The following is a 23,849-nucleotide window of genomic DNA, read 5'->3' on the forward strand; positions in this document are numbered from 1 at the left end:
ACTGGAACCCAGAGTTTTATACATGCTAGACAAGTGCTCTCTCAGTAAGCCACAGCCCCAGCCCTTTTCATTTTGAGGCGGGGTCCCACTAATTTGGCCCCAAACTTTCAGTCCCCCTGCTTTAGACTCCTGAGTAGCTGAGATTATAGACAGATGGTCATGCTTTCTTTAAAGCTAGTCAACTCCAAGATTAAAAATTTGCTACAGTTATGTAAAACTTTAGAACCTATCTGTATCTGAACTTTCTGGAAGAATTGCCTGGGAAAGCAGAAAAAGCCTGGTGGCTGTTACAGCCCCTGGCTTATTTAAAGGTGGAGTTTTCTCTAAGCTGTTCTGAGTGAGCACGCTGGCAGACATCAGAAGACCGAGGATGGGCCTATTACCTGCCTGCAGCATTCTCACCACCACCTGCCAGCGTTGCCACGGCAATCACCTGTAAGCCTGAGACAGCCACCTTCCAAGGAAATAAAACTCGCCAAAGTCATAGGAACTCGTGTTTTCATTACTTAAGCTTTCACTCTGAATGATCAAGAGTCCGTCCTTGAGGAGAGATGGGGGTTGTCACCTGGGTTGTTTTAATGCAGCTACCCGCACCCTGTTCTTTGACAAACCCACATACATGCACTAGTTCAGCCAAAGACACTGGTGCTGGGAGTGCCCCCAGGACCTGGCCAGCAGCACGGGAGTGCTGGGGTAGTGCTGGAGTACTAGTCTTCCTCCAGGTGCCCCCTGGAAATCCCTCTACCTCAGTTTACCAGGTAGTGACTCCTGAATGACATGCTTAGCCAAAACCTGGGTGTCCAGTGCCTTCGTGGCCACAGGGCTTAAATGGAGATAGTAAGCCAGGCTATAGCTGCATGGAGCCATGTGCTGCTGTAGGCACAGGATCAAGAGGGAAGGGCCAGAAGAGGCCTGGTCCAGGATCTGCAAGCTGGGGAAGCCAAAAGAGCCAGCCACCTCCTGTCCTACTTGTTTCAGAGGCAGCTATGGTGCTCCACCCACCTTTAGCCCTGTGGGACATGCTGTGACTCCTGTGGCTTCCTGTGTTCCCCTCCTCAACTCCTTTCAAGAACCTCAGCTGTCAAGCATCTGCCCAGTGGGGTCCCACTCTCAGGTTCCTCCTATGCACTCTAGTTCTGGGGCGCAAAGCCAGCTCACATCCTAGACTGCTGACGACTGTCCAGTCTGGCTGTTGGCACTGTCAAGTTCATTTTTCGGACTTACAGACAGACACCAGTAGGGCAGCCTCCCTTCACGTCAATACTGACTGTTATGAGATTTTGGGGAACTTTCATCTAAACCATAAGACAATGAGACAATGCAATAAGGTTCAGATCCTACAAGCCTTAGTCCAGTCATTGAATCATCCCCGATAGGGATTAACTGAGTGGTCACTGAAGGCAGGTGGGCTGTGGCCTTGGAGTACATATTTTGTATCTGAAGAGTGGAGTCTCTCTCTGTGGTTCCTGATCATCATGTGAGCCGCCTCCCTCTACCGTACTCTTCTACCATTATGTTCAGCCTCACCTCAAGCCCTGAGGAACGGAGCTGGCTGCCCGTGGATTGAGATCTCTGAAACCGTGAGCACCCCGATAAACTTTTCCTCCTAAAAATTTTCTGGTTAGATCTTTCAGTCACAGCAGCAAAAAAGCTGACTAAAACACTGAATAGCCACTGGAAACTTTAATATAAAGTTTTCACCAGAAGCTGCATGCTTGTGTAGGCCGATGACTGCTCCTTCCTCAGCTTCCTGGCTTCTGGTGTTTTGTCCTGGGATCCAACAGTTCCCATGTGGAGGTAGTGCTGCTTCTGTCCTAGAGAAGGAAAGTTTAGGTTCTGAGTAGCCACCCATGGGTGATGGTGACAGCAGTCAGCTTCAGGATAAGAAGAAGGATAAGTAGCACCAAGTGCCTGGAGAGGCCTGCTGCTAACTTCCAGAAGGCCAGTGGGGCAGGGGAGGCTGAGCAGGACTTGGGCCTCGGGCCCTGCCACGGGGGCTGAGGAGTGAGTGTGTCAGTGGGAGACAGTGGGTCTAGCCTGTTAGCCCCATTAGGGGGACTGCACTCACCTTGATGCTGATGCCATGCGTGGCAAGGTCCTGGCGCAGTGCATCACATGCCTCCAGCAAGGGCCGCCTCTCCAGGAGCAGCTGTCGCCGGGCATCCCCAGCAGCCTCAGGTGTGGTCAGTGCATACTGCCGGACCTTCAGCCGGAAGCGCACCAGCTCATCCACCACGCTGTGCAGAGTAGCCACACTGCCGTCTCCTGAAATGCACTGAGCGCAAGGCCACACTGCAGAGTGTGCAGTGAACAAGTCTTCCTGGTAACCTAAAGCTGGCCCTGCTGGGACCTCAAGGGGATGAGCCACGGGGTTCTGGCTCCACTCCACTTGGACGAGTGCCTGTTGTCCCAGCTGAACTGACACCCACTCAGGAGTTAGAGGAAGGGCCCTGGAGCCCAGCCCCACCAAGGCCTTGGGAGCCATGCAGGGATAAAGCAGGGAGGTGGGATAGCATCTCAGCGCCACCCTATTCTGTCATCTGAGGAGAGTCCAGAAATCTGAGCCTGGGGTACTCATGAGGACAAAGCCATCCACTGTAACCAAACGTTTAAGATGCTGTAGAAGTTGAATGGCTTGCTGTGTGTTCATATGCACACACACACTAATTCAACACAGAGGTTCCTGCACTGAGGGGTACGCAGGACATGTGCACAGGGTGCAGCTGTGACCAGCTGGATAAACATCACCAAAAATGGGGCTTCCAATGAAAACCAGATTTAGAAGTCATGGCTCCCTCCACCCCCAATTTCTACCCCTGCTGTGGAGATAAAAACGAACCATATTTTATAACTTCACAAAGTCTACAAAGCCTCATACAACCCTCAATCACTACTTTCACAATAAAATAGGACATTGGTTGCTACAGAAATGTGAGTGTAAAGTGGTCCCAGACAGCAGCCTTGAGGTGGGGGAAGGTGAATCAGTTGTTTTGATAAGGGTCAGGCACAGGTTGGCCACATATATTTTCACTATATAGACTCTGGAAAGCCTCGTCTAAAAATGTATGTACGTGCTGTAAAGCCCTGGTCATTTCAGGTCAGTAGAGACTTGTGTCCAGACAGACCCTGGACTCCAGTAAGGCGAGCCATTCTACCAGATGATGGGCAGGTACCTGAAGGAGCCAGACTTGGGAGCTGCTATGGAGATACTATAGTCCTCTGTTAAGACAGTCAAAGGAATTCATAGTAGTAAAAGTCCCGAGAGAGGAGCCAGACTCAGGGGTACAGAGGACAACCTGGACCAGGGACCAGGCCCAAGTCCCGGACCAGCCCAAGTCCCCAAGCAGCAGGGGGGGCTCCTGGGGGCAGGTCACTGAGCAAAAATGGCAGTCCCCTGTTAAATCAGTAAACAGCTCTACCCCCAAAGCCAGCAGAAGACCCTGACAGAGACTGTAAAGGCCTCAGCAGAGACGGGCTGCAGTGCAGCCAGAAAGGGCAGGGTTCAGCCCACCTTGAGGAGGATCCTGCACATGCACAGTGCTGGCCTTTCTGCATTAACAAGAAAAGCATGTACGTGTAGAGTGTAGAAAGGACTCTGACCGGCTCTTTCCTCATCCTTCCTGATCAGTCCTGGGTGTAGGTGCTTTTGGGTATAGCAGTGTAAGGTAGGTGAGGAGGAAGAGGGGACCACATGGGGCCTCGAAGCCCAGAGGTGTCCGTGCAGTAGGCAGCCCCAGGGGTAGGATAACAGCCCCACAGGATGGAGAGTTCCAGCACTGAGGGGTGTGCAGGGCATGCACACAGGGTGGCAGCTGCTCAGGGAGACTTCATGAGTGGATTTGTGGAGGGGCCAGGGACTGAGATGTTGATGGTGGTCCTAGAATTGCAGTCAACATAGATGGATGTAGTGAAGTTCAATCGTATAAGTGCCCCAGCATGGCATCCTATGAGGCCTGGCACTGCCAACTCACCCTGTGCTCCGTCTACACATCTGGAAACCCATGGCAAAGAAAAGGCCTCCCTGGGAGCAGCCAACAGAGCTGCAGCCTCGCGCTTGTAATTCTACAAGGACATGTCCATGGACATGGCCAGGGGCCAGAAGCTTCACTAGCCACAAACCATGAAGGGCAACACACAGGGAACCCGAGTCTGTGCTGACAGAAGTGAGAGGCGGTGAGTGAGGAGGACTCACAGCCTCCCACTTACAAGAAGCAGCCCATTACAGTGAAGCCCGGCAGCCCCGCCCTCAGGAGGTGGTCCATGTGTCACCAGGAAAGGACACGTGGGCCTGGTTCTGCCATCCTGTCAGAGACGCACAGCCAGCGAGCGCTGGGGCCCAGACTGAGGAAAGTCCCAGCCAGGCTGGGCCGGCTGGGAAGACCTCTCTGGGCGTGGGGAAGCCAGCAGGGTTCCTGAGACCAGAGGGGCTAGTGGCAGCCCACCATCTCTCACATTCAGGCCAGCAGCTTTCTCTCAAATGACTTGGGACAGTGTTTACTCCTGTAGGTGTAATTCTGTAATTTCCAAGTCTCCAAACAAGACTGTGGCTCAGGTCAGACTCTGGCTCTGCTCACATGTCAGCCCTCAGTAGAGTGCCAATGAGGTATTGGCTTGAGTGGGTTTATTTTTGTAATACATGAACATAAAATGTTAATTTGGCACTGTCATCCCTAAAATGAGCATTTAAAAAGGAAATGGGCTGGGGTTGTGGCTCCGCAGTAGAGCACTCGCCTAGCACTTGTGAGGTCCTGGGTTTGATCCTCAGCACCACATAAAAATACATAAATAAAATAAAGGTATTGTGTCCTTCTACAACTAAAAATAATTATTAATAAAAAATAAAAGGAAAAACAGCTATTGTACCAACATGTAGGTACTCTAGAGCTTTTTAAAAGATAAAGACATACCTGTTGTTTTACTAGAGAAATTCCAACAGTCTCAAAAAATTGCTCAATGTAGGAGACAATGGCACCAAACACAGCAGGGCTCCTGGGACCACCAGGCTCCTGGAAGAAATGCACCACAAGGCTCTTAGAGCAGCCTGAAGGCCGGCAGAGCGCACATCAGAGCAGCCTTCAGCGGCCCCTCTGTGGACTGAGGACACTCGCTCCAGCAACCCCAGTCTCTTCAGCAAGCCATGCCACCCAGCATATGCTGGGCAGCTCCAGGCCTCAATGCACCCATCTTTCAGGCTCCTGTGGGTTTAGAATGGCTGTGGGTAAGTGGAAGGCCATGGGAACTGGGCTGGATTTCTGAATTTGAGTGAGAAATCCTAAAAGGTATATGGCAGGCACCAGCACAGAGGCCCTATGACAGCAGAGCCTTGTTTCTGGGAACCCTTGGAGCAGCAGAAGCTGGGGCACAACACTCAGAGGCCACCTGACCTCCCTACCCTGGACACCCTCATGACAAGGACTGCTGGCCTGGACCCCTGGTACTTGGTGTTGCCTTTAAACAGCTCAGTGAGTGCTGTGTGCAGTAGGCAGTGAAAGCTCCTCCGAGAACCAAGCACACTTTGCACCTGAAGAGGTAGCATACTCCAAAGGGCTGGTCCTGCAGGTGACCCTGAGGCCCAGAAAGGGTTGAGACCCTGTTAGGTGGCCAGTGGAGTTGGGGTCCCAAAGTATAGTTTCCTCCCCATTTCAACCAGCTCCAAACCACCCCATTCCAAGCCACAGAGAGGGTTACCCAGTACCTATGGTGGCAACCATGCCCTCTGTGTGCCAGGAACCCATGCATGTGCTATGTGTACTCCCATATTTACTTCTGGAGGCATAGGGTGCTGTCTCCACCAACAACAGCAAGAACTTCAGGATTCTTGCAGAAGGAAGCGCTCACTGGTACGTACCCAGATACTGCCAGCTACAATAGACAAGTCTCTCCAGACAGTTGGCAGAGTTGGCCCCTGTTCCTTCCTTATGAGAAACCCCTGACCTGTCACATCCAGCAGTGGGATGGAGGGCTGTGTGTCCTTCAAGTTACCTTAGTGACTGCTCTGAGCTGTCTGTTCCCATGGTGCACAAGGTCCAGGATGGTGCCAACTGCCCTGGGTGTGTCAAAGTCATCTGCCAATGCAGCCTTCACGGCCTCCTTGGTGCTGGTGAGCCTGAGGAAGAAGGAAGACTCACCTACACCCACAGGGAACAGCGAGGACCTGGGCCTGGCCAGGCACCAACCCATGCAAAGCTCAAACCCCTCCCCAAGAAGAGCCAAGAATTGTACTATGGGGACCCCCTCCTAGGTCACACGCAGTCTCATCAGAACCTCGTACATAACATCAGCTGCAAGTGAGCCAAATGAAAACTCTCAAGTGGACGTGCCTGAACCCTTGGATCTGAGTCCCCAGCAAGTGATGACGTAAGGTGGCAGCTGCCCCTCAACTGACTCATCACAGAAAGGGGTGGCTAGGGGGCCACAGGTCTCAGCCCTGTGTGACCTGGTGATGATGAGGGGTCATGGGACAATGTGGAGAAGCCCAGCCCCAGGAGCAGGGGAGGAGGGGAAGCACCCAGCTGCCAGCTCCAGGTGGGCTCACCACAGGGGCATGAGGTGGGCCAGGCCAGACCTGCCTGGGGGCTCCTGACACTGGTCCCCAGCAGCTGTGACTTTCAGCTCTGTAAATAGGGAACACATGCCCAGAGTTACTCTGAGCAGTAGGGCTCAGGGGCCTAGAGCTGCCAGGACCACGACAGTGAGAGCCTCTTCCCCTCAGGATTCTGGCCGGTCATCAGGGACCTCAACTGCACCATCCCCTGCTGTTCCAGGTCCCTCTCCAGAATGTATGGACAAAACCCTGTCCTTACTTGTGTCCCCTCTGTGACAGCCTCTGCTGTCTCTCTTTGCAGTCACACTTCCCCAAGAGCCAAAATCCTCAACCTTCTACTCCCAGCCCTGACCAGGGGTCTCCATGGTACCTTTCCTGCCTTCCTCCTCTACACATGGTGGCCTTGTGTATCCCCCATATACTCCGGACACTGGAGCTGTCCCTATCCTGCCATCCCCGCCTCTGCCCTCTCCTACCTGCTAGCCCCTTCTCTTGCTGTCACTGGTATCCTCATCTCCCTGCCTTTCTGCTGGCACTGCCCCTCCTTTGTTACTGGTGCTCTCTCTTGACCCGCCTTCAGACTCTTGCTTTGGCAAATAAAAGGAGGGGCTTCTGGGTGACCTTGAGGCCGGGTGGGGCTCTGTGGCCAGCCTGGCAATGGTGAGCAGCAGTGATGGCCACTTCTGGGCCAGTGCATGAGCTGCAAACACTATCAAGGGAGTAATGGTGGCTGCTGGTCAGCCTGGCCCCAGTGACGATGCAGAGAGGCCCTCTACTGACCCACGGGGAGAAGTAAACACTGTTGGAGCCACTGATATTCGGGCTATTTTGTCACCAAGTACAGATGGACCTCTCTGCCTCAATGCAAGTGACCATCCTCTATGCCTGGGTTTCCTTCTGTACCTCCTGAACCAGTGAGCAGGGCCATTATTACCCACGACAGGTAACCTGTACTCCCTCCTCCCCTGCCATGGATGGGGTCAAGGTGCTGGCTGAGCTCCAGACACAAGCCACCTCTGCACTCAGGCCCACCACTCTGGACTGCCAGACAGCTGGAGCGGCAGGCAGTCCCGTCCCCACCAACTCCAACTGAGTCCAAGTGCTTCATCCTCCTAGGAATTCTTCTTGGAGGGTATGTCCTAGTAATGTCCCAAACACAGGTGACTGGCTGGCCACAGCCTTTCCTGTCTCCAGACAGAACCTTTGGGTGTCCACCAACCTTCAGTGTCTCCCCTCCCAGTGAACCCCAAGACTTTCACATGTTTAGTGGATGGAATGAATATGAGCACAGTCACCGTGCAGAGGCAGCAGGACTGTAGCTGTAGCAGAACGTGTGCCTACTAAATGTGAGAGCCCCTTCCTCCCACTCACTGTCCACCCCTTAGGTGAGGCTTGGTCTCCAGCCTTCAGCCACATTCCTCCTCAGGCAACTGGAGGGCACTGGTGGGCTGGGTACCCTTGAGTTACAGTCACAGAGTCCTGTGGGCTCTGATGTGCCCATTTTTCTAATGGATGAACTCATCCCCCAACAGTGAAGTCACAGAGATGGGGACACCACTCTGCCAAGTCCAGGCAAAACCAGTCCAGGCATATATGTTCTTTATAACCTTCACAGCCACCCACAAAAGCCCAGTGACACCACAGGCCTGCCCAAGGCCACAAAGCCAATGAGGGGCACCATGAGCTGGGAGTGTCCTGCTTCCACATTGCCTCTATTCTCTGGCAAGTGGCCCAGGTGTGGCGCCCAGAGGAGTGCTGATGTCAGCCACCCTGGCTGTGGCCTACCTTTCCCACAGCATGTCTTCCTTGACGGGGTCACAGATCAGCTGCCCCTTAACGTAGGCACGTGCGTCCTCCACAAAAGAGGCCAGCCCCAGCAGGAGCTGCCTAGCTTCCAGCATGGTGCTATCACAGTAGTCGACGGCTGAGAAGGAAGATGGTCACTGAGGAGGGGCCCAACAGAGGCCCTCCTCACAGCATGCAGAAACCAGCAGAGAACAGGACACCTCCACCTCCAGGAACTGTGACCACAGAGCTGCCCCAACACAAAGGCCCCCCTCCCCTGAAGGACAAGTGGCCCACAGAGAACTTCCACTACGTTCCACCTGAGAGGCTTTGTTTAAATGATCGATGACGGAAGGGCAGACAGAACAACGGGTTCTGGGGCGTGGGGCATGCTGGGGTTAGAAGCATCCTAATGCTTCCTCTAGGTTCTCTTCCAGCAGCTGCACCTTCCAGACATGAAAGCAACCACAAACCAAGACAGGGACTTCACCACTGGCCTGTGCTCTGCTCTCCCCAGGTGCTGTCCTTTCCAAGTTATAAATGAAATACTGGGGCTCTCAGGCTTGGGAAGGCAGCGCGCCCAACTCACCTGACCTGTAGCTGCTGCACATGCAGAAGAGCCGGAAGACTTCGGGGGAGAATGTCTGCAGAAAGTCCTAGAAAGGAGGAATAAGCAGAGCATGTGTCACTTAGGGATCAGCAGTGACTGCAATTGAGCAGGGTGATCCAAACAGCAAGAACTCAGGAATTTTTATAAACACTTGTTTTGTCTCCATACTTTCATGATCACTTTTTTCCTCATGATTTCTCCCATGGAATTTTCTTTGTTCAGTTTCACTTCTGTGGAAAAGACTGAGACTAAAAAGCCCACATGCCCTGAAATTCCTGCTGATAGTCTCAAGGGGAGATTACTGTCCTGCTGTGAGCCCTGGGGACTTGCGTCTGTGCCACCTGCTGCCAGTGGGCTAGTGACTGATAAGTCAGTGCTGTGCACAGGGAGGGATGGCGAGGAGGCACGGCCACACTAGCAGCTGGCCACACACAGGGGAAGGAGACAGTCAAGGAAAGGCACAGCCGACGTTAACGGTCAGCACGTGCTACATCAGAGCTCGAGCCCAGTGTCCCAATGAGGGGCAAAGGCCTGCTCACCCCACAGCATGCTGTGGTCAGGACACACCAAGTGTCTCTCTAAGAGGAGACCATCTGCCTCGGCTACCCAGAGGCCATTCACAGAGGGCCTGCACGTGGTGAACAATGACTGCTGTTAGAAAGGACAACAGGAGAATGAGGAGACGAGCAGGGGCCCTTAAAGCAGCCAACATTCAACAAAACCTCTCCATGTGGTGGTCAGCACTTTAGACGTGGGGCACAGAGCAGGGAAGGGAGAAGGCTCTGTCCCATGAAAGGAACTAGGGTCTCCCCTGTTTCATTCCCTGCCACTAGTTCACTCTGGGACAGCAGAGCTGTGGCCACTCAGCCCTAAAGCTTCTCACCAGGCCTCCCAGGCCTGCTTGACCAGCTCCCAGAGCCTCTGCAGGGGAGGAGCTGCTAGTTTTTGTCTCCAGATTCTACCAACCCCTCTCCTCACCCACTGAGGCAGCAACGATGTGGGTGAGCCCCACAGGGACTGTGGACCTGCAGTCCATTCGCCCTTCCTCCTACCTGCCATGGGATAACACAGGGTCCAGCGAGCGGCATCTGAGGTAAACAAAATGGCCTGGGAGGCTGAGTCATGGAGACCAGCTCCAACTATTTGATGAAGTAGAAAACACTGTCCTAGTACTGGACCACTAAGCAGCTCTCCCAGAGAAAGCTAAATCATGCTGGAGTGGGAGGCCTCCCCGGGAAGTGTGGGGCAGCCTCACCTGCTCCTGCCCAGGAGCGCTGTCCTGTGGCTGCTGGGCTGCAGAGGAGGAAGGAGGCTGCAGACTCAGCTGCTTGGGGCTTGGTCCTTCCTGAGGATGAAGGGGTTCTGGTCTGCCTCTGCCAGGTGGGAACCCCCACAACCTGCCGGTTCTACTCTGTCTGTGCCTGAGGTGGGGAGCCATTCTCATCTAGGATAGCATTCATCAGGAAGTTGTGGGGCCAGTCCCCAATCCAGGGGTTCCTGACCTCCTGGGAGAGTTAGGAGGTAAGAGTTTAGGAGGGGAGAGGAGAGTCTGCGTAGATGGTTAAATAGTCACACGTCAGTTCTGTCAACCTCTCACTGAAATGTGACATTTCCTTCCATGAGCAATGTCAGCAACTGACCACAGCAGACGATCAGGGCCCTGGCACGCCTGCCAGGGCAGCAGACTTCTTCTAGCCCCATTCCGTGCTGCTTGGTGGCACTACAGCCAGCCAGCTGCAGGCTGCGGGTGAGCAGCGTGTGCCTTCCTCCATGGTGTCAGCAGCGTCCCTGTGACCCCACGCCTGTGTGTATTCATAAACGTCATGCTACAAGAAAGGGTGCAGACACCACCAGGTTGCCTTGTGTGTGTGTGTGTGTGTGTGTGTGTAGCCATGTCCAGTCTGACCCCCTTCAGCAATGACCCTGGGATTTCAAGTGCCACCTGTCCCTCTCCCATGTGCTCTTTTCCAAACTGTAGAAAAAATAAGGCTATTTCTTTGTCACAAACAACCACAACTCATTAGGGATTCTCCATGTCCAAAGTGCCGTGCACACTGAGGCCGACCTGACTCATTCACATGCAGTCACATCTGGTTTTCAGTCCAACTTGCTTCCTATTTAAGTCCCCACATGTCCGTGGAAACAGGCTGCTCCCAATGCAATGTTCTCTTGACTCAAGAGAACCGTCAAGAGACTAGCAGAGAAATGAGGAGCACTGTAGAGGCTTCATCATGTGCAGCATGCCTAGAGGTGACATAATTACGGAGACAAAAGATGAGGCTTAGAGCTCAAAACCAAGCCCTCCATGAAACGTCCAAGGGTGCACCAGCCCTACCTGCACTGCACCCTGCTGCAGTACTGGGTCCTGGGTGCTGTGTCCACCGGGAACTCTGACCCCAGTTTTAACCCTTGAATGGTGCCTTCCTGCACGCCACCGGGCCCCACTCACAGGCCATGTCTTCCAGAACCACCTGTCTGATCTTACGGTTTGGGGTAAAGGCCCTGGTGTAGGGGTCCCCACAAACATGCAGCACAGGGACTCAGGGCCTGGGTCCAGGTCTGGGAAGTCTAACTGGCACAAGGCATGACTGTTCACTCACGTTGGAGTTCCTGAGATTCCTCCTTGTGAGCATAGACATGAACTGCCTCAGCCCAGAGCCTCTGCCTCATGCTGGAGTGGCTTCCTTTATCCCGTGTCCGTAGAGCCTCCTCCAGCAGCTGTGCCAGGGAGTGTGTGTGCACTGCTGCTCTTCCATCTGGCATGTGAGGCTACGAGCTGCCTACACAGGGGCAGGAGCTGGGTTTGCCTCCTGGGACCCACCTGGGACACCTGATCACCCAGCTGTTGACAGGCACAGATGTAGTGGTGGCAATGGTGCTTGGGGACCTACGCCCTAAAATCCATGCCCTCTCCCACTCTGTTCACTCTGTGGCATTGGTGCTTAGGAACCTAGCCTGTTTGCTTCTATATATATACACACACATATATTTAGCTGTAGATAACCCTTTATCACTTATTTATATGTGGTGCTGAGAATCAAACCCAGTGCCTCACACATGCTAGGCACGCGCTCCACCACAGAGCCTCAGCCACAGCCCCATTTGCTTTTTGCTCACTTTGGTGCCATTAATCACACAATCTTAAAATCACAATATTAGGGAAATTTCATTTTCAATGAATTTCTCTAGTTTAAATTTTGCTTCCTTTCACAACAAATAACCAGTCCCTGTGTTTTCTGGGTAGTCATGTTCTCTGCTTCATCCCAAGAGGGATTCAGGAGGCTTCGGATGTCCCTTCCATTTGCAACCAGACTCGCCGTGTGCTCACAAACCTGTGAACGCTTTCTGAGACACCCAACCATCAAGACTGTTTCTTTTCCCCACTTGGGGTGCACTCTTACTGAGTTAAGTAACGGGTACAAATAGAAATCCAGAACCCGATCTTTCTATGGCACTCAGTTCTACGGACTCTTCCAAAGAGCAACACAGAAAGGGCGGTGATGTGCAGCGTCATTATGGGGACTGAATTGTGATGCTGTTCATGGGCGTGAACTTATTACTGTGCCTCTGCTCTGCACTTACTGCTGTCACCAATTTTCAGGTACTACCATGATTACATCACACAACTGGCCATAGCTGTCACAGCAAACTGACACAGTCTGGCTGGAGAATTTCAGTGGGAGGAATGTGACATGTGGGGAGCGCTGGCCAAACAGCAACAAGCCCTGAGAACCACTGCAAGCTCATGAGGTTCCAGGTGCACACTCGCAGGGGATGAACTAGCACTGGGAGAGTGCTCCCGTCAACCCCGGGTTGGAAGCCAGGCCCTCGGCTCTTAGCACTTTGTAGTTTCCCCTGCACATGAACCCACAACAAAGGTGTTGCTACCACTCTAAAGAAGAAACAGCAAAGACTCTGACGTGCGGTACAGGCAAGGTCGGGTTCAGAGCTGCCTGAGCGCAGAGGCTGAGGCTGAACTCCTTCCACACTGACTCTGGCCCCAGCAAGTTTCTGGGAAGACCCAAAATCTCCATGCAGACCATGATACGAGCCTACCTATGGTCTCCACAGCAATGAGGGTGATAGGGACTTTCTTCTGCTGGAACCAGAAAGTCAGTTAACGTTTTTAACATGTAGTGAAATGGCTTAAGGTCCCCGGGAACTACAGGTCCAGGGCAGATGCAGACTAGTCAAAAATAAAAGAGAAAAAAGCAAAAAAAATGCATTCAGATGACTTCAGCAGCTGATAAAAAAAATGTATCTTTATAATCTCAATGCAATTCAGCACCAAATTAACAAAACAAACGTTAATCTGAATACAACTCTTCCAACTTGATGTTGGAGGAGACCCGAAAAGTGGGCATTTCCATACACTTATGCTGAGTTACCAGGCTGTATCTAGCACCTGCGTCTAGATACAAGTCCACCTTGAGGCCTCACCCTGAGCACTGGTCATCAGAGATGGCATTCCAAGTCTGTAGGTTCCTCACCCACTATGCAAACAACCACAGACCAAAAACGGCGGCTTCTCCTTGCCATTGTTGCCAGGGTGTGATGACTGCCCGCCTAACACTGACTTCTTACTAGGTACTTTAAGTATCCAGAGAGGACTGCAGGTGTGTGGGAGGCTGGGCTCAGTTCTGTGTGCCCACTTGGCTTTTTAAGGACTTGAGCATCCTTAAGGGACTTGACATCCCTGGGGGCTCCTGGAACCAATCCCTTGTGGACGCCCAGAGACAGCACTAGAGGCACTGAGTATTTAGTTAAGGATATGCACCACCGCACTGTGGGCCACAGAATCAAGGTCTCGTAGACAAGTCCACAAGAAGGAAATGAATCATGGAATAACACTACCGAGACCCGCTATGTGGTCATTAAAAGCAGAGTGTCAGGGGATGGGGCTGTGGCTCAGCAGTAGTGCACTTGCCTGGCATGTGTGAAGCACTGAGTTGGAGTCTCAGCACCGTCTATAAATAAATTTTAAAACATAAAGGTCCATCAACAACTAAAAATAAATAAATAAATAAAATTGAGTGCCGAGTTGGCAATATCTACAAAAAACTGAAAGGCACATCCCCTAGCAGAAAACTTGGTGTGATTTACATGGCAATCACCGGGAGCTCATTTCAACCAGTGAAGCACCCACAAGTGGGCACTCAGCCATTCAAAAGGATGAGCCCACTCCACATGGCAGAAAGGGACCACGACAAAGATTAATCATGTGAACAAAGCAAGAGCCAAGGTGCACAAGCCCTGCGCGCAGAGAAAGCTGCAAGCAAAGCATTTCTGAAGTGGGGCACAGTGATGCAGCCTGTGATCCTGGGAGGGTCACAAGTTCAAAGCCAGCCTCAGCAACTTAGCGAGCCCTCAGCAACTCAGCGAGACCCTGTCTCTAAATAAAACATAAAAAGGGCTGGGGATGTGGCTCAGTGGTTAAGCACCCCGGATTCAATCCACAGCACCAAAAAATAAATAAATAAACTCTAGTGTCACAGATATTCGACTCCCAAAGAGCCTGCCCACAATGGCTGCTCCAGGAGAGGAACCTGACTAGGGACACCTGGCAGGAGACTCGCCTCCCCTGCTTTACCTCTGGGGGTCTCCGCCATGTGCATCCCTGTCCTGTGTGTCCTTCCCGCACTTCTGTGATGAGATCCAGCACCTACTATCAGGAAGAAACACAGCTGGGGCAAGACACACTGCTCTGCCTGCCTCTGAGAAGCGGGGAGGGTGAACTCACACACACACTGGAAGCAGTGTGAATGGCATCAGGCCTAGCCTCCCTTCAGTCACAGAGAACACAGAAGCCACAGAGGTAAATGGCACCATGAAGAAGCAGGCAAACCCAGAACGTGGAATGCTCGCTGGGACGGTGGCCCAGACTCTGATAAAGTTATAGTCAGCTTCACATCACAGACCTAAATCGGGGCTAGGGATACAGCCCAGTTGGTAGAGTGCACCGAGATTCAGCCTGTGCTTGGAGGGGGTCCTGGTACGCCACGTGGCGAGCCGTGACATCATGATGAGAGAAAGTAAGCAGCCATGAAGACAAATGCCGAGTGACCGGCAAAGGAGCCTTAACCAGGGAAGCGGGAAGAGGGTGGCTGCCAGGGACGGTAGCATGGGGGAGCGGGAAGCTGTCCAGCGGAGCAGGGTTCTGGTCTTGCAAGATGGAAATGTCCTGGAGAGCTGCTGCATGCCTGGGAGGCACACCTGGGCGGCACGCCTGGCAGGCCCGAGCTGTACCGGGATTACCATGGTCAGTTTTATGTTCTCTGTTAAAACCAACTTTCCTTAAATGACTAAAATGATTCAATGTCCAAATGCAACTCATGAACCTTGACTGGATCCTGACTTTACACAAGAAAAAAGTTATAAAACACAGCTTGGGGACCAATGGAGAGATTGGTAACACGAAGAAACTGCTGCTGACTTTGTAGGTGTCTGGATTATGTAGCAAAGCATCCTTGTTTTTCATCGTTGCATGTGGAACAGAGGCATCCTGCTGTCTGCAATGTATATTCTGATACTTTTGTGTGTGTGTGGTGCTGGGAATTGAACCCAGGGCCTATGTTTGCGAGCAAGCACTCTACCAACTGCGCTGTATCCCCAGCCCTCACAATGAGCACGCACACAGGCACGGGCACACTGGGAATGCGGTCACCCAGAAGAGGACTCCTGGTTATGTGGAACTGCTGAGAACCAGCAGACAGAAGAAAAGTTGGTCTGTCTGTTCCTGCCGGTCTGCACAGTGCACACAGGGATGTGCCCGCCCGTCTGTGCAGTCCATGCGGGGACAGGCCTGGCTTGTTCCTGCCGGTCTGCACGGTGCACAGGTCGGGCCTGTCTGTTCCTGCTGGTCTGTCTGGCCAGTGTCACTTTCAGGCTGCAGCCAGAGGACCTCCGATGAGTTGGAGGTGAGGACGCATGTCTTCCCCACATAGCAAACCAGTAACTGCAGCATGTGTGGTGGCCTCTGCATGTCACCTTCAACTCTCTCTCCTGTGAGTTTGAAACTTTGATAAAACTGAAAACTTAGAATTTGAGAAGTATGTATCAATGCTCTTTGGAGGAGCTGTCCCTGTCAACTCACTCAGATTTGATGGGAGGAGCGTGCAGTGGTTGGGTATTTAGGTGATGATGCTCTGATTACTATCTTTATCAATTTATTTCACAATCAAAACTAAATTTAACTTTAAAGACAGGCCCAAAGACAGGGGTAGCAATTAAACCGTCTGCACTGGCTGCCACCACACACTGACAGTCCCTGGGTCATCACCACCACAGTGTTTCCAGGTTGGTCAGGGAGACAGCCAGCGCCGGGCCTCCTGAAGGCCAGCAAACACCAGACATACCAGCAGGAGGTCCAAGCCCACACTAGCAGGAGGAGGCTGGCCAGGGACATGGACTCTAGCAAACACAATCCAAGAACTAAAACTTACAGAAAAAAGGTGGGAGAAAGAGGTGCTATTCTGGAAACACGAGGAGGAAGGCACAGGCGACCTGAGGCAGAGCGGGAGCGGGGCGTGCAGAGGCCACGAGGGGGTGGCTACTGGGCCTTGAGACCAGGAAGAGCACGGTGGCTGGGAGGAGGCGGCAGCGGCGGACAAGGGCCACAGATCCCATGGCTCTCATACTTTCGGGGCAGCCTGCTGAAGCTGCCGGCCCTCAGGACACACAAGCACAGTACCTTAATAGTGATGTAGTTTTTCAATGATTTGGACATTTTTTCTTCTTTGCCTTTTACGTGCAAATGCCCTGAAACAAAAACAGAAGCATTCCCTCTGAGCTGGGTGAGGAGACCCTTCACCCAGCTGTTGCCACTGCTATCCTGAGTCACAGGTGGGGAAGGTTGGGGAGGCTGGGCCAGACTGTGCTCCCTGGAGAAGCGAGAGAAGCCGGCCTTGCACCACGACGGCTAGTGCCACGTAGGTACAGGCGTGAGGCCTCCAGTCCTCACTCCGCCAAGGACGTGTCACACCTATGCTCACTCTGCAGCTCCAGGGACACCCTTGACACCCTGGGGGATGACCACATGGTACCCAGGACAACGGCCAAGCATGACATGGATGGGCACCTTTGACCGACCTGTGACCCAGAAACACTGCCATGTCCCATCCAACACAGACGACATGAGCCCTCTCCCAACAGCGAGGCAGTGGGAAAGCCCGCTGGGCTGCTCAGGGGACGAGCCTGTGGCTCCAGGTGGGACTGCTATCTTATAGGGACAACCTCCCAGACTTCTCTGCACTGCAGTATGGTTTCACCCTGTGTGCATGAAGGACAGGAGGAAAGCCAGACCCACTTAAGGAACTTTTAAATCTGAACCCGGAATTCTTCCTGACAATTTTATGGTTTATCTCCAAGGGAGGGCCCACTGTACCTAACAGAAGCTTCTTCCTCTTTTTTAACACAACTTCAAATAATAAGGGTGTTCCAAGATTTGTGTTTCTGAAAACTGGTAAGATATGACTTCCAAAAAGATACGTAACCTTGAACAGGTGGCTCTAAACAACATGTCACACACAAAAGCATAATTAAAATTTTTAAATGTTGACAGCATCTGGAAAATCAGACATGTGAGCCGAGGTCTTAATGTTTATGTCCTCGCCAACACATGTGGAACCTAGCCCTGAGGATGTGTAGGAGGTGGAGCCTGGGAAGTGAGGCCATGAAGTAAGGCCTCTAAGAGTGGTATTAGTGTATTAATCTGTTTTCTGTTACTATAATGAAATACCTGAGGCTAACTACTTTATAAAGAAAAGATGTTTATTTAGCACACAGTTCCAGAGGTTCAAGGCCATGGGGCTGGCATCAGCTTGGCTTTAGTGAGGTAGATGGCATCATAATGGTGCCATGAGAGGGAGCAATCATACTGAGAGACAGGAAGCCAGAGACTGGAAAGGGCCAGGCTCCCTCCTCTAATGATCCCCGTGCAGAAGCAACCTGGGTCCTATGAGCTGCTTCTGAGGCGGTGTCCCCAGTGACCAGTCACCTCCACCAGGACTCACGGCTTAAAGGCCCCGCCACCTCAACACCACCACACTGAAGACCAAGCTTCCCACATGTGGACCCTTGAGGACACATCAAACCATACCTGAAGCCTAGCGATGCTCTTATAAAAGGAACCCCAGAAAGATCCTCAGCCCTTCTGCCATGTGGGACACAGAAAAGAGAGCTGCCTGTGGACCAGGAGCAGCCCCGCTGGGCTCTGGGTCTGCCAGGGCTCAGATGTGGTGAGCAGCACGTTCCTGCGGCTACACGCTCCCAGCCCATGGCTCGTTGAGAGCAGCCCCACTGATGAAGTTACTCTTGACTCCACAGCTCTGTCCTCTCTCCGCTGAGGAGAAACCCTAGGAACGTGGGGGACTAAGGGACACCGCTGGTTTTCTAGTGTGGAGTCACATTGGCGAGGTGATTCCAACTGAGCCAAGAGCCCTCTCCCAGCCACACTCAGAGGTGGCCTGGCCTGCTACCTTCTGGGCACCCAGCTCATGGGGACCCGACAGAAGCCGACAATGTCTGAGCGTGGGCTTCAAGGTCACCTGCACCCCACCCCACCCACCCAAGGGACAACAGAGTGTCTGCAGAGGGATCTCCATTGTCTCAGACAGTCCACGTGGCGAGCTGTCCCAAACCTGCCATGGGGGGTGCAGTGATACCAATTTCCAGGGCACTGAGATGTGGCGTGGGGACCTCTCAGTAGGCCCTGTGCACATCTGCTCTCTGAGGACACAACCTGGAAGTCCTCACGCTCAGGTGGAGACACTCGTTTGCACATGATCTAATATGGAGAACAGACACCTGCCTGGAGACAGATTTCAGGTGCCCCGAAGAGTGGGGTTTTAAATGTCCTATCCCCAGGCAGTGGGCACCTCTCCTGCGTGAGCACCACTTGATATGGATGGCCATTCTGTTCAAGGCATCCACGGAGCAGGCCCCATCACTGGCCCTCAGGAGCTGCTGAACTCAGGGAAGGGGTCGATCGGCAGCTGTGAAGTCTGCGAATGACAGTCCAGGACCAAGGCTCCGCACTAATGAACCAGCCCTTCCAGAGAAGCCGTCCAAAGAGGTGGATGCGGCGGTGGAGCCTTGCCTCCCCCAGGGAGCGGGGTAAAGGACACGGTAGGAGTGCACTTCAGGGCAAGCGGCCTCCCATGCTCCCTCCCACCAGAATCCCACCTGACGCTTACTCAGACGATGATGGCACTGTAATGTCCCCATGCTCTGTCTCCTAACGCAGACAACCTGACTTCCTGATCCAAGCAGGGACTCACAGCTGGCATTTACTAGATGTTGGTGTGTGCACCCCCAGCCCTGCCCCACCGCACACTCGCCTTCTTTGTCTAATAGCTCAGCTGTCCTTCCCAAAGGGCGGAAAACCTGGTAATTCTGGCCCCATGGCCTTTATCAAAACTTGAACATACGAATCTTCTTATGCATCAAGGTGAGTTCCAAAATCGCCATGCTCCCCGGAGGGCTGACTCCACGGTGCTGCTCTGCTCTGAGACGGAGGCCGTGAATTGCAGAGAAGACGCCAGTGTCCTGAGGAGGACAAGTGCACTGGCGACCATGCTGCAGCGCGAGAGGCGGGTGCCCGGAAGAGTGGGGTTTTAAATGTCCTATCCCCAGGCAAGCTTCTGAAGGTCTATCTAATGGTTTACTTGAAAGACACTCACACAGAACAGCACTGTAAAACACTTTCCACATCCTAGTCAGTTCCAAACAGGTGTATCCGTTACCCCAGTCCAAGGAAGTTGTGTGACTGAATGGCTAAAATCCAAAGGTGATTTCTGACAAGTCTCCTATTAGCTGAACTATGTATTTCCAAATGTGGCTGCTTCCACAATACAGACAGGATTGACAGAACAGAAAGAGAACAAAGTAGTTTCAAGTCATTACTTACCGGAATGTAGAAAATAATTTCCCCACTGCTCACACTGATGGAAGACCTCACACTGTGCAATCTCGTTCTCGTGATGGGGAAACGCTAAGTCCACCCCACCTGAATGGATATCCAGCTGACCTCCAAACACCATGCTGCAAGATGGAGCGGAGCAGGGAGTGAGTTCACATAACGTGTCCTCCAAACCACTTCTCACCCCGAGTCCCTCCAGCCTCTCTATGCCACAGAACCCACGCATGTCAACACAAACCAACTGGCATGATGAGGCATGTGAAGGCAGCAGGGAAAACTGAAATTTTGCCACAAGTCCCCAGTTCACAGCTTTTCATCCTGGTGCAGAGACTGAATTCTCTTTGCTCCAGGTTCAACATACAGTTAAAAAAACTTATAAAATTACCTTCTCTTACTGTCCATAGGGAGATTTAGTGGGTTTCCAACTTCACCTAGAGCTAGAACTATAAAATCAGGAGAATTTTTCATTCAGTTTTGAAACTGTAACTAATGGCCATAGATGAAAAAGTCCATCAGCCTCCCCAGCTTTGTGGCTCCGCTGGGCTCCGCTCACCGGGAGCCTCCATCCTCCACACCTGCACAGTGAGCCACCAGGGCTGGCGGGGAAGCGAGGCTGGGTGTGCCTACGCTCACAGGAGGGATGACTCCCGGTGCTGCCTCTGCCTCGAGACGGAGGCCGGGAACGGCAGAGCAGGTGGCAGTGCCACTCGGGGCCTCAATGGTGCTGCTCAGGTTGAGGGACGCTGGCACCGCAGACAGCAGGAGCCAGAGTAGCTGTTCCTAAAATGCTTATGGACATTTCCAAGGGTGCCACGGCCCTGGGGGTCTGGCTCCACACACTGGGGCACCCCATGCTTGGGCCACCTGAAGAAGGTAACCTGGGGGGGGTGAGTGAGGGAAACCCAGAAGACACCGGAAGGCAGCCTTTCCGAGAGAGAGGACCCGCTGTGTGGAAAGCCAGCCACGCCCTGGCTTTGGTTCCCCTCCTCCCTTGCCCACCCAGGCTGTGCTGGCTCACTCTCCCATCCACGTCCTCGGCCAGGCGCAGCCCCGGGAGCCTTACCTGGCCATGGCGGAGCATTCGATGTGCCAGCCGGGCCGGCCATTCCCCCAGGGCGAGGCCCAGAACACCTCCTGGGGCTTAGCTGCCTTCCACAGGGCAAAGTCACTGGCGTGCTGCTTGTCCGAGTCCCCTGCCAATGACAAACGGTTAATCAGCAGGGCCGACGTGAACCACCAAAGCCACCTTAGTGAGATGGCGCGAGCACATCCCAAAGACCCCGTTCCTCCTAACACCTCAGTTTCCCACTGTACACCTGGCTCTTTCCCCTTGAGGGACGGGGCGGCAGAGCCAGCCAGCCAGGGCATCCTCAAGCAAGGCCGACCAGGGCATGCGAGCTGAGGCGTGGGTCCCTCCTTCTCCTTGAGGAAGCTTATTTGTCAGAGACTGAGTTTCAGAATAATTTTTCCAAAAATGTCGACAATCAGAGCGTGCAAAGGAAATCACCCAGGGCCAACCGCACGATAAGGAAGGGAAGTCCGGCCGAAGACTGATGTTGTGTCCAAAGTCATGTCGGAGTCCCCGTGGCACGTGCCTCGTGTCTCAGACTGGAGAACACCCCCGACTCGTGGGGCGCCCCTACACGGGATGCTTCCCACAGGACACCCACCCACTTCAGCGACTCCTAGACTCTGCACTTGACTGAGCGCTGAGGTCTGCTCCAGTTCACTGCCTCGTGGCTGTCACTGCCTCAACCGTCTCCACTTACAAACGTCACACAGCCACAGCAGAGCAGTGCCGCTGGTGGCTTGCAGGCTGGAGAGCAGGATCAGCAGCATGAAAGGGCGGGGGCCACCCTGCAGGAGGTCGAAGTGAAGACAGAGCCACAGACAGAAATCCAGAGACTAGTGGAGAAGAGGGTGGCCAGGCACTCGGGTAAGGGGAGCACTGTCCAGAGGCCATGACAGGCCTCTCAGTGCAGAAAGCAACGCCTGCAACGTGAAGGTGGCTCAGGTGAAACTGCACTTCCTACAACGCAACTCTGTCCCAGCGGGGCCCAGAACCTCTGTCCATAGGCTGCTTAGCTGTGGAGGAACGGGCCAGCGGCGGCCACTCTGAGGGAGGCCTGTAACAGCTCACTCGCCCCTTGGTTGCTTAAAGTGCTCCGGGTGCTCCCATATGGATGCTCTGACGAGTCCCCTGAAGAGGAAGGGCCACCTTTTATCCAGGTCACAGGGTGTGTTGTCACATCAGGTGACACAGCAGGTGCCCAAGCAGTGACATTCTGTGTAAGACTGCCCACTCTGGGCCAGGTCACCTGTGGCCCCCCAGCGCTACCTCACTGTTGACCTCAAGGGGGCTCCACTGGTGCAGCACCCCGTGACTCCCCCTCTGCCTGTGAGTGCTGAGGCAGGTGTGATGTCGAGCCCCGTGAAAGCCCCCCAGAAGGGCGGGCTTCCTCAGAGCAAACACCAGACCCTTTTCAGGGTCAATGGGGACATGCCAACTGTTCCTGACGAGACTTCAAAGACAAAGGAAAGTCCTCTGGGAACCAAGCAGGTAGAATGATTCATGCACGGGGCCCAGGAAATGGAGAGAGCTGTTGCCCTAATGTCAGCGTGCTATGCTGGAGAACACGGGTCACAGGTGGAGGTGTGAGGGGACACCTTGGCCATGGGTTTTACCTCCAGCCAGGCTAACGTGGAGGGGAATGGGCACGGGCTCAGAAAACTGCTCCCAGAGGGGCTCTTCCTTCAGAAGTTCCTGGGAGGTGAGCCAGACACACGGCCAGGGCAAGGTGACATGGTGAATCAGACACACGGCCAGGGCAAGGGTGACGTGGGACGATGGGCAAATGGAGCTGGACGGCACCAGACAGCCAATGCTGAGTGCAGACCTGGGGCACCCGCGCTGAGTGGCACAGAGGAAGGAGGCCAGGGCAGAGCACTGAAATGCAGCACGTACACCTAAGACAGAGTGTTCCCAGCGACTCAGACATAGCCAGCCCTCACAGGTCACCTTCCAAGGACAACACTGAGACCAGCTCCACGAAGACTGTGCATGGAGTCACCAGGCAGCAACCTGTCCACACAGAGCATTCCACAGATGAATGAGGACAAGCTGGCAGCACGTGGAACCCCCCTCTGTGACAAGCACCTGTGCCTAGCACAGCAGAGGGGACCCAACCAGAGGCAGAGACCCTTGGTGCCCTGTGGGGAATAAGGACCATCTACAAATCTCCACCTGCAAACTGATAACCAGAGTAGGCTCCTGGATCCCATGCCCATTACAAAGTCCCCACTGAGGAAAGGGGCCACGGGACACTCCTCTTGTGCACTGTGTGGGGCAAGTGAGGGAGGAACACAGAGGCCAGAAACACCCCAGAGGATGTGAATATGGAGCACAGCTCGGCTTCACCAGAGTGCGGGGACCCTGCTCAGAAAGGTGAGGAGGTGACACTGCCATAGACCAGTGGTTGCTCCTAAGGGCAGGCGGGGCATGGGATGGGGTGCGATACACAGGCCCTGGGGTCTCTAGATTGGTGCCACTGCTGTATCCCTTCACTAGAGATGACCAAGGAGCCTCCACCCAACACGTCACTAAGCTGGGCATAAGTCTATGTTATTTTTCATTGGGTTATTACAACAATTGAGAAGTTAAAACCCTTTTGCTTCTGAAATGACATATACTGGAACATTAGAATTTTTTTCATCCTAGGCACAGTAGCACACCTGTAATACCAGTGACTTAGGAGGCTGAGACAGGAGGATTACTGTTTGAGGCCAGTCTTAGCAACTTAGTGAGGCCCTGTGCTACTGTCTCAAAATAAAAAATAAAAAGGGGTGTAGCTCAGTGGTAGAGTGTCCCTAGATTTAATATCCAGTACAAAAAACAAGAATACAGTTTTCATTGTGTGCAAAAATGAGTACATATATTATCTTTGTTTTGTATAAACTTATGCTCTAATTTTGTATTTTCATATTTGCTTTTG

General features: G+C 53.2%; 1 protein-coding gene across 4 annotated transcripts in view; it reads right to left on the reverse strand.

Moving 5' to 3' along the window:
• The window catches only part of Cars2 (cysteinyl-tRNA synthetase 2, mitochondrial), a 41,212-nt gene that overhangs the window by 3,021 nt on the left and 14,342 nt on the right, over nucleotides 1-23,849 (reverse strand). For 3 of the 4 annotated variants that reach the window (XM_076872644.2, XM_076872642.2, XM_076872645.2), the window contains 9 exons: nucleotides 20,921-21,050; nucleotides 19,846-19,979; nucleotides 16,630-16,697; nucleotides 8,919-8,985; nucleotides 8,330-8,468; nucleotides 5,983-6,106; nucleotides 4,908-5,006; nucleotides 2,069-2,275; nucleotides 1,665-1,814 (listed from right to left, as the gene is read on the reverse strand). In XM_076872644.2, coding sequence (XP_076728759.2) covers nucleotides 1,743-1,814; nucleotides 2,069-2,275; nucleotides 4,908-5,006; nucleotides 5,983-6,106; nucleotides 8,330-8,468; nucleotides 8,919-8,985; nucleotides 16,630-16,697; nucleotides 19,846-19,979; nucleotides 20,921-21,050 — 1,040 coding nt within the window. In that variant the 3' untranslated portion in view covers nucleotides 1,665-1,742. Of the gene's footprint in view, nucleotides 1-1,664; nucleotides 1,815-2,068; nucleotides 2,276-4,907; nucleotides 5,007-5,982; nucleotides 6,107-8,329; nucleotides 8,469-8,918; nucleotides 8,986-16,629; nucleotides 16,698-19,845; nucleotides 19,980-20,920; nucleotides 21,051-23,849 lie in introns of those variants that run through there. The other variant, XM_076872643.2, reaches the window with a different exon arrangement.

Source organism: Callospermophilus lateralis, chromosome 12, assembly GCF_048772815.1.
Source record: "Callospermophilus lateralis isolate mCalLat2 chromosome 12, mCalLat2.hap1, whole genome shotgun sequence".
NCBI lineage: Eukaryota > Metazoa > Chordata > Mammalia > Rodentia > Sciuridae > Callospermophilus > Callospermophilus lateralis.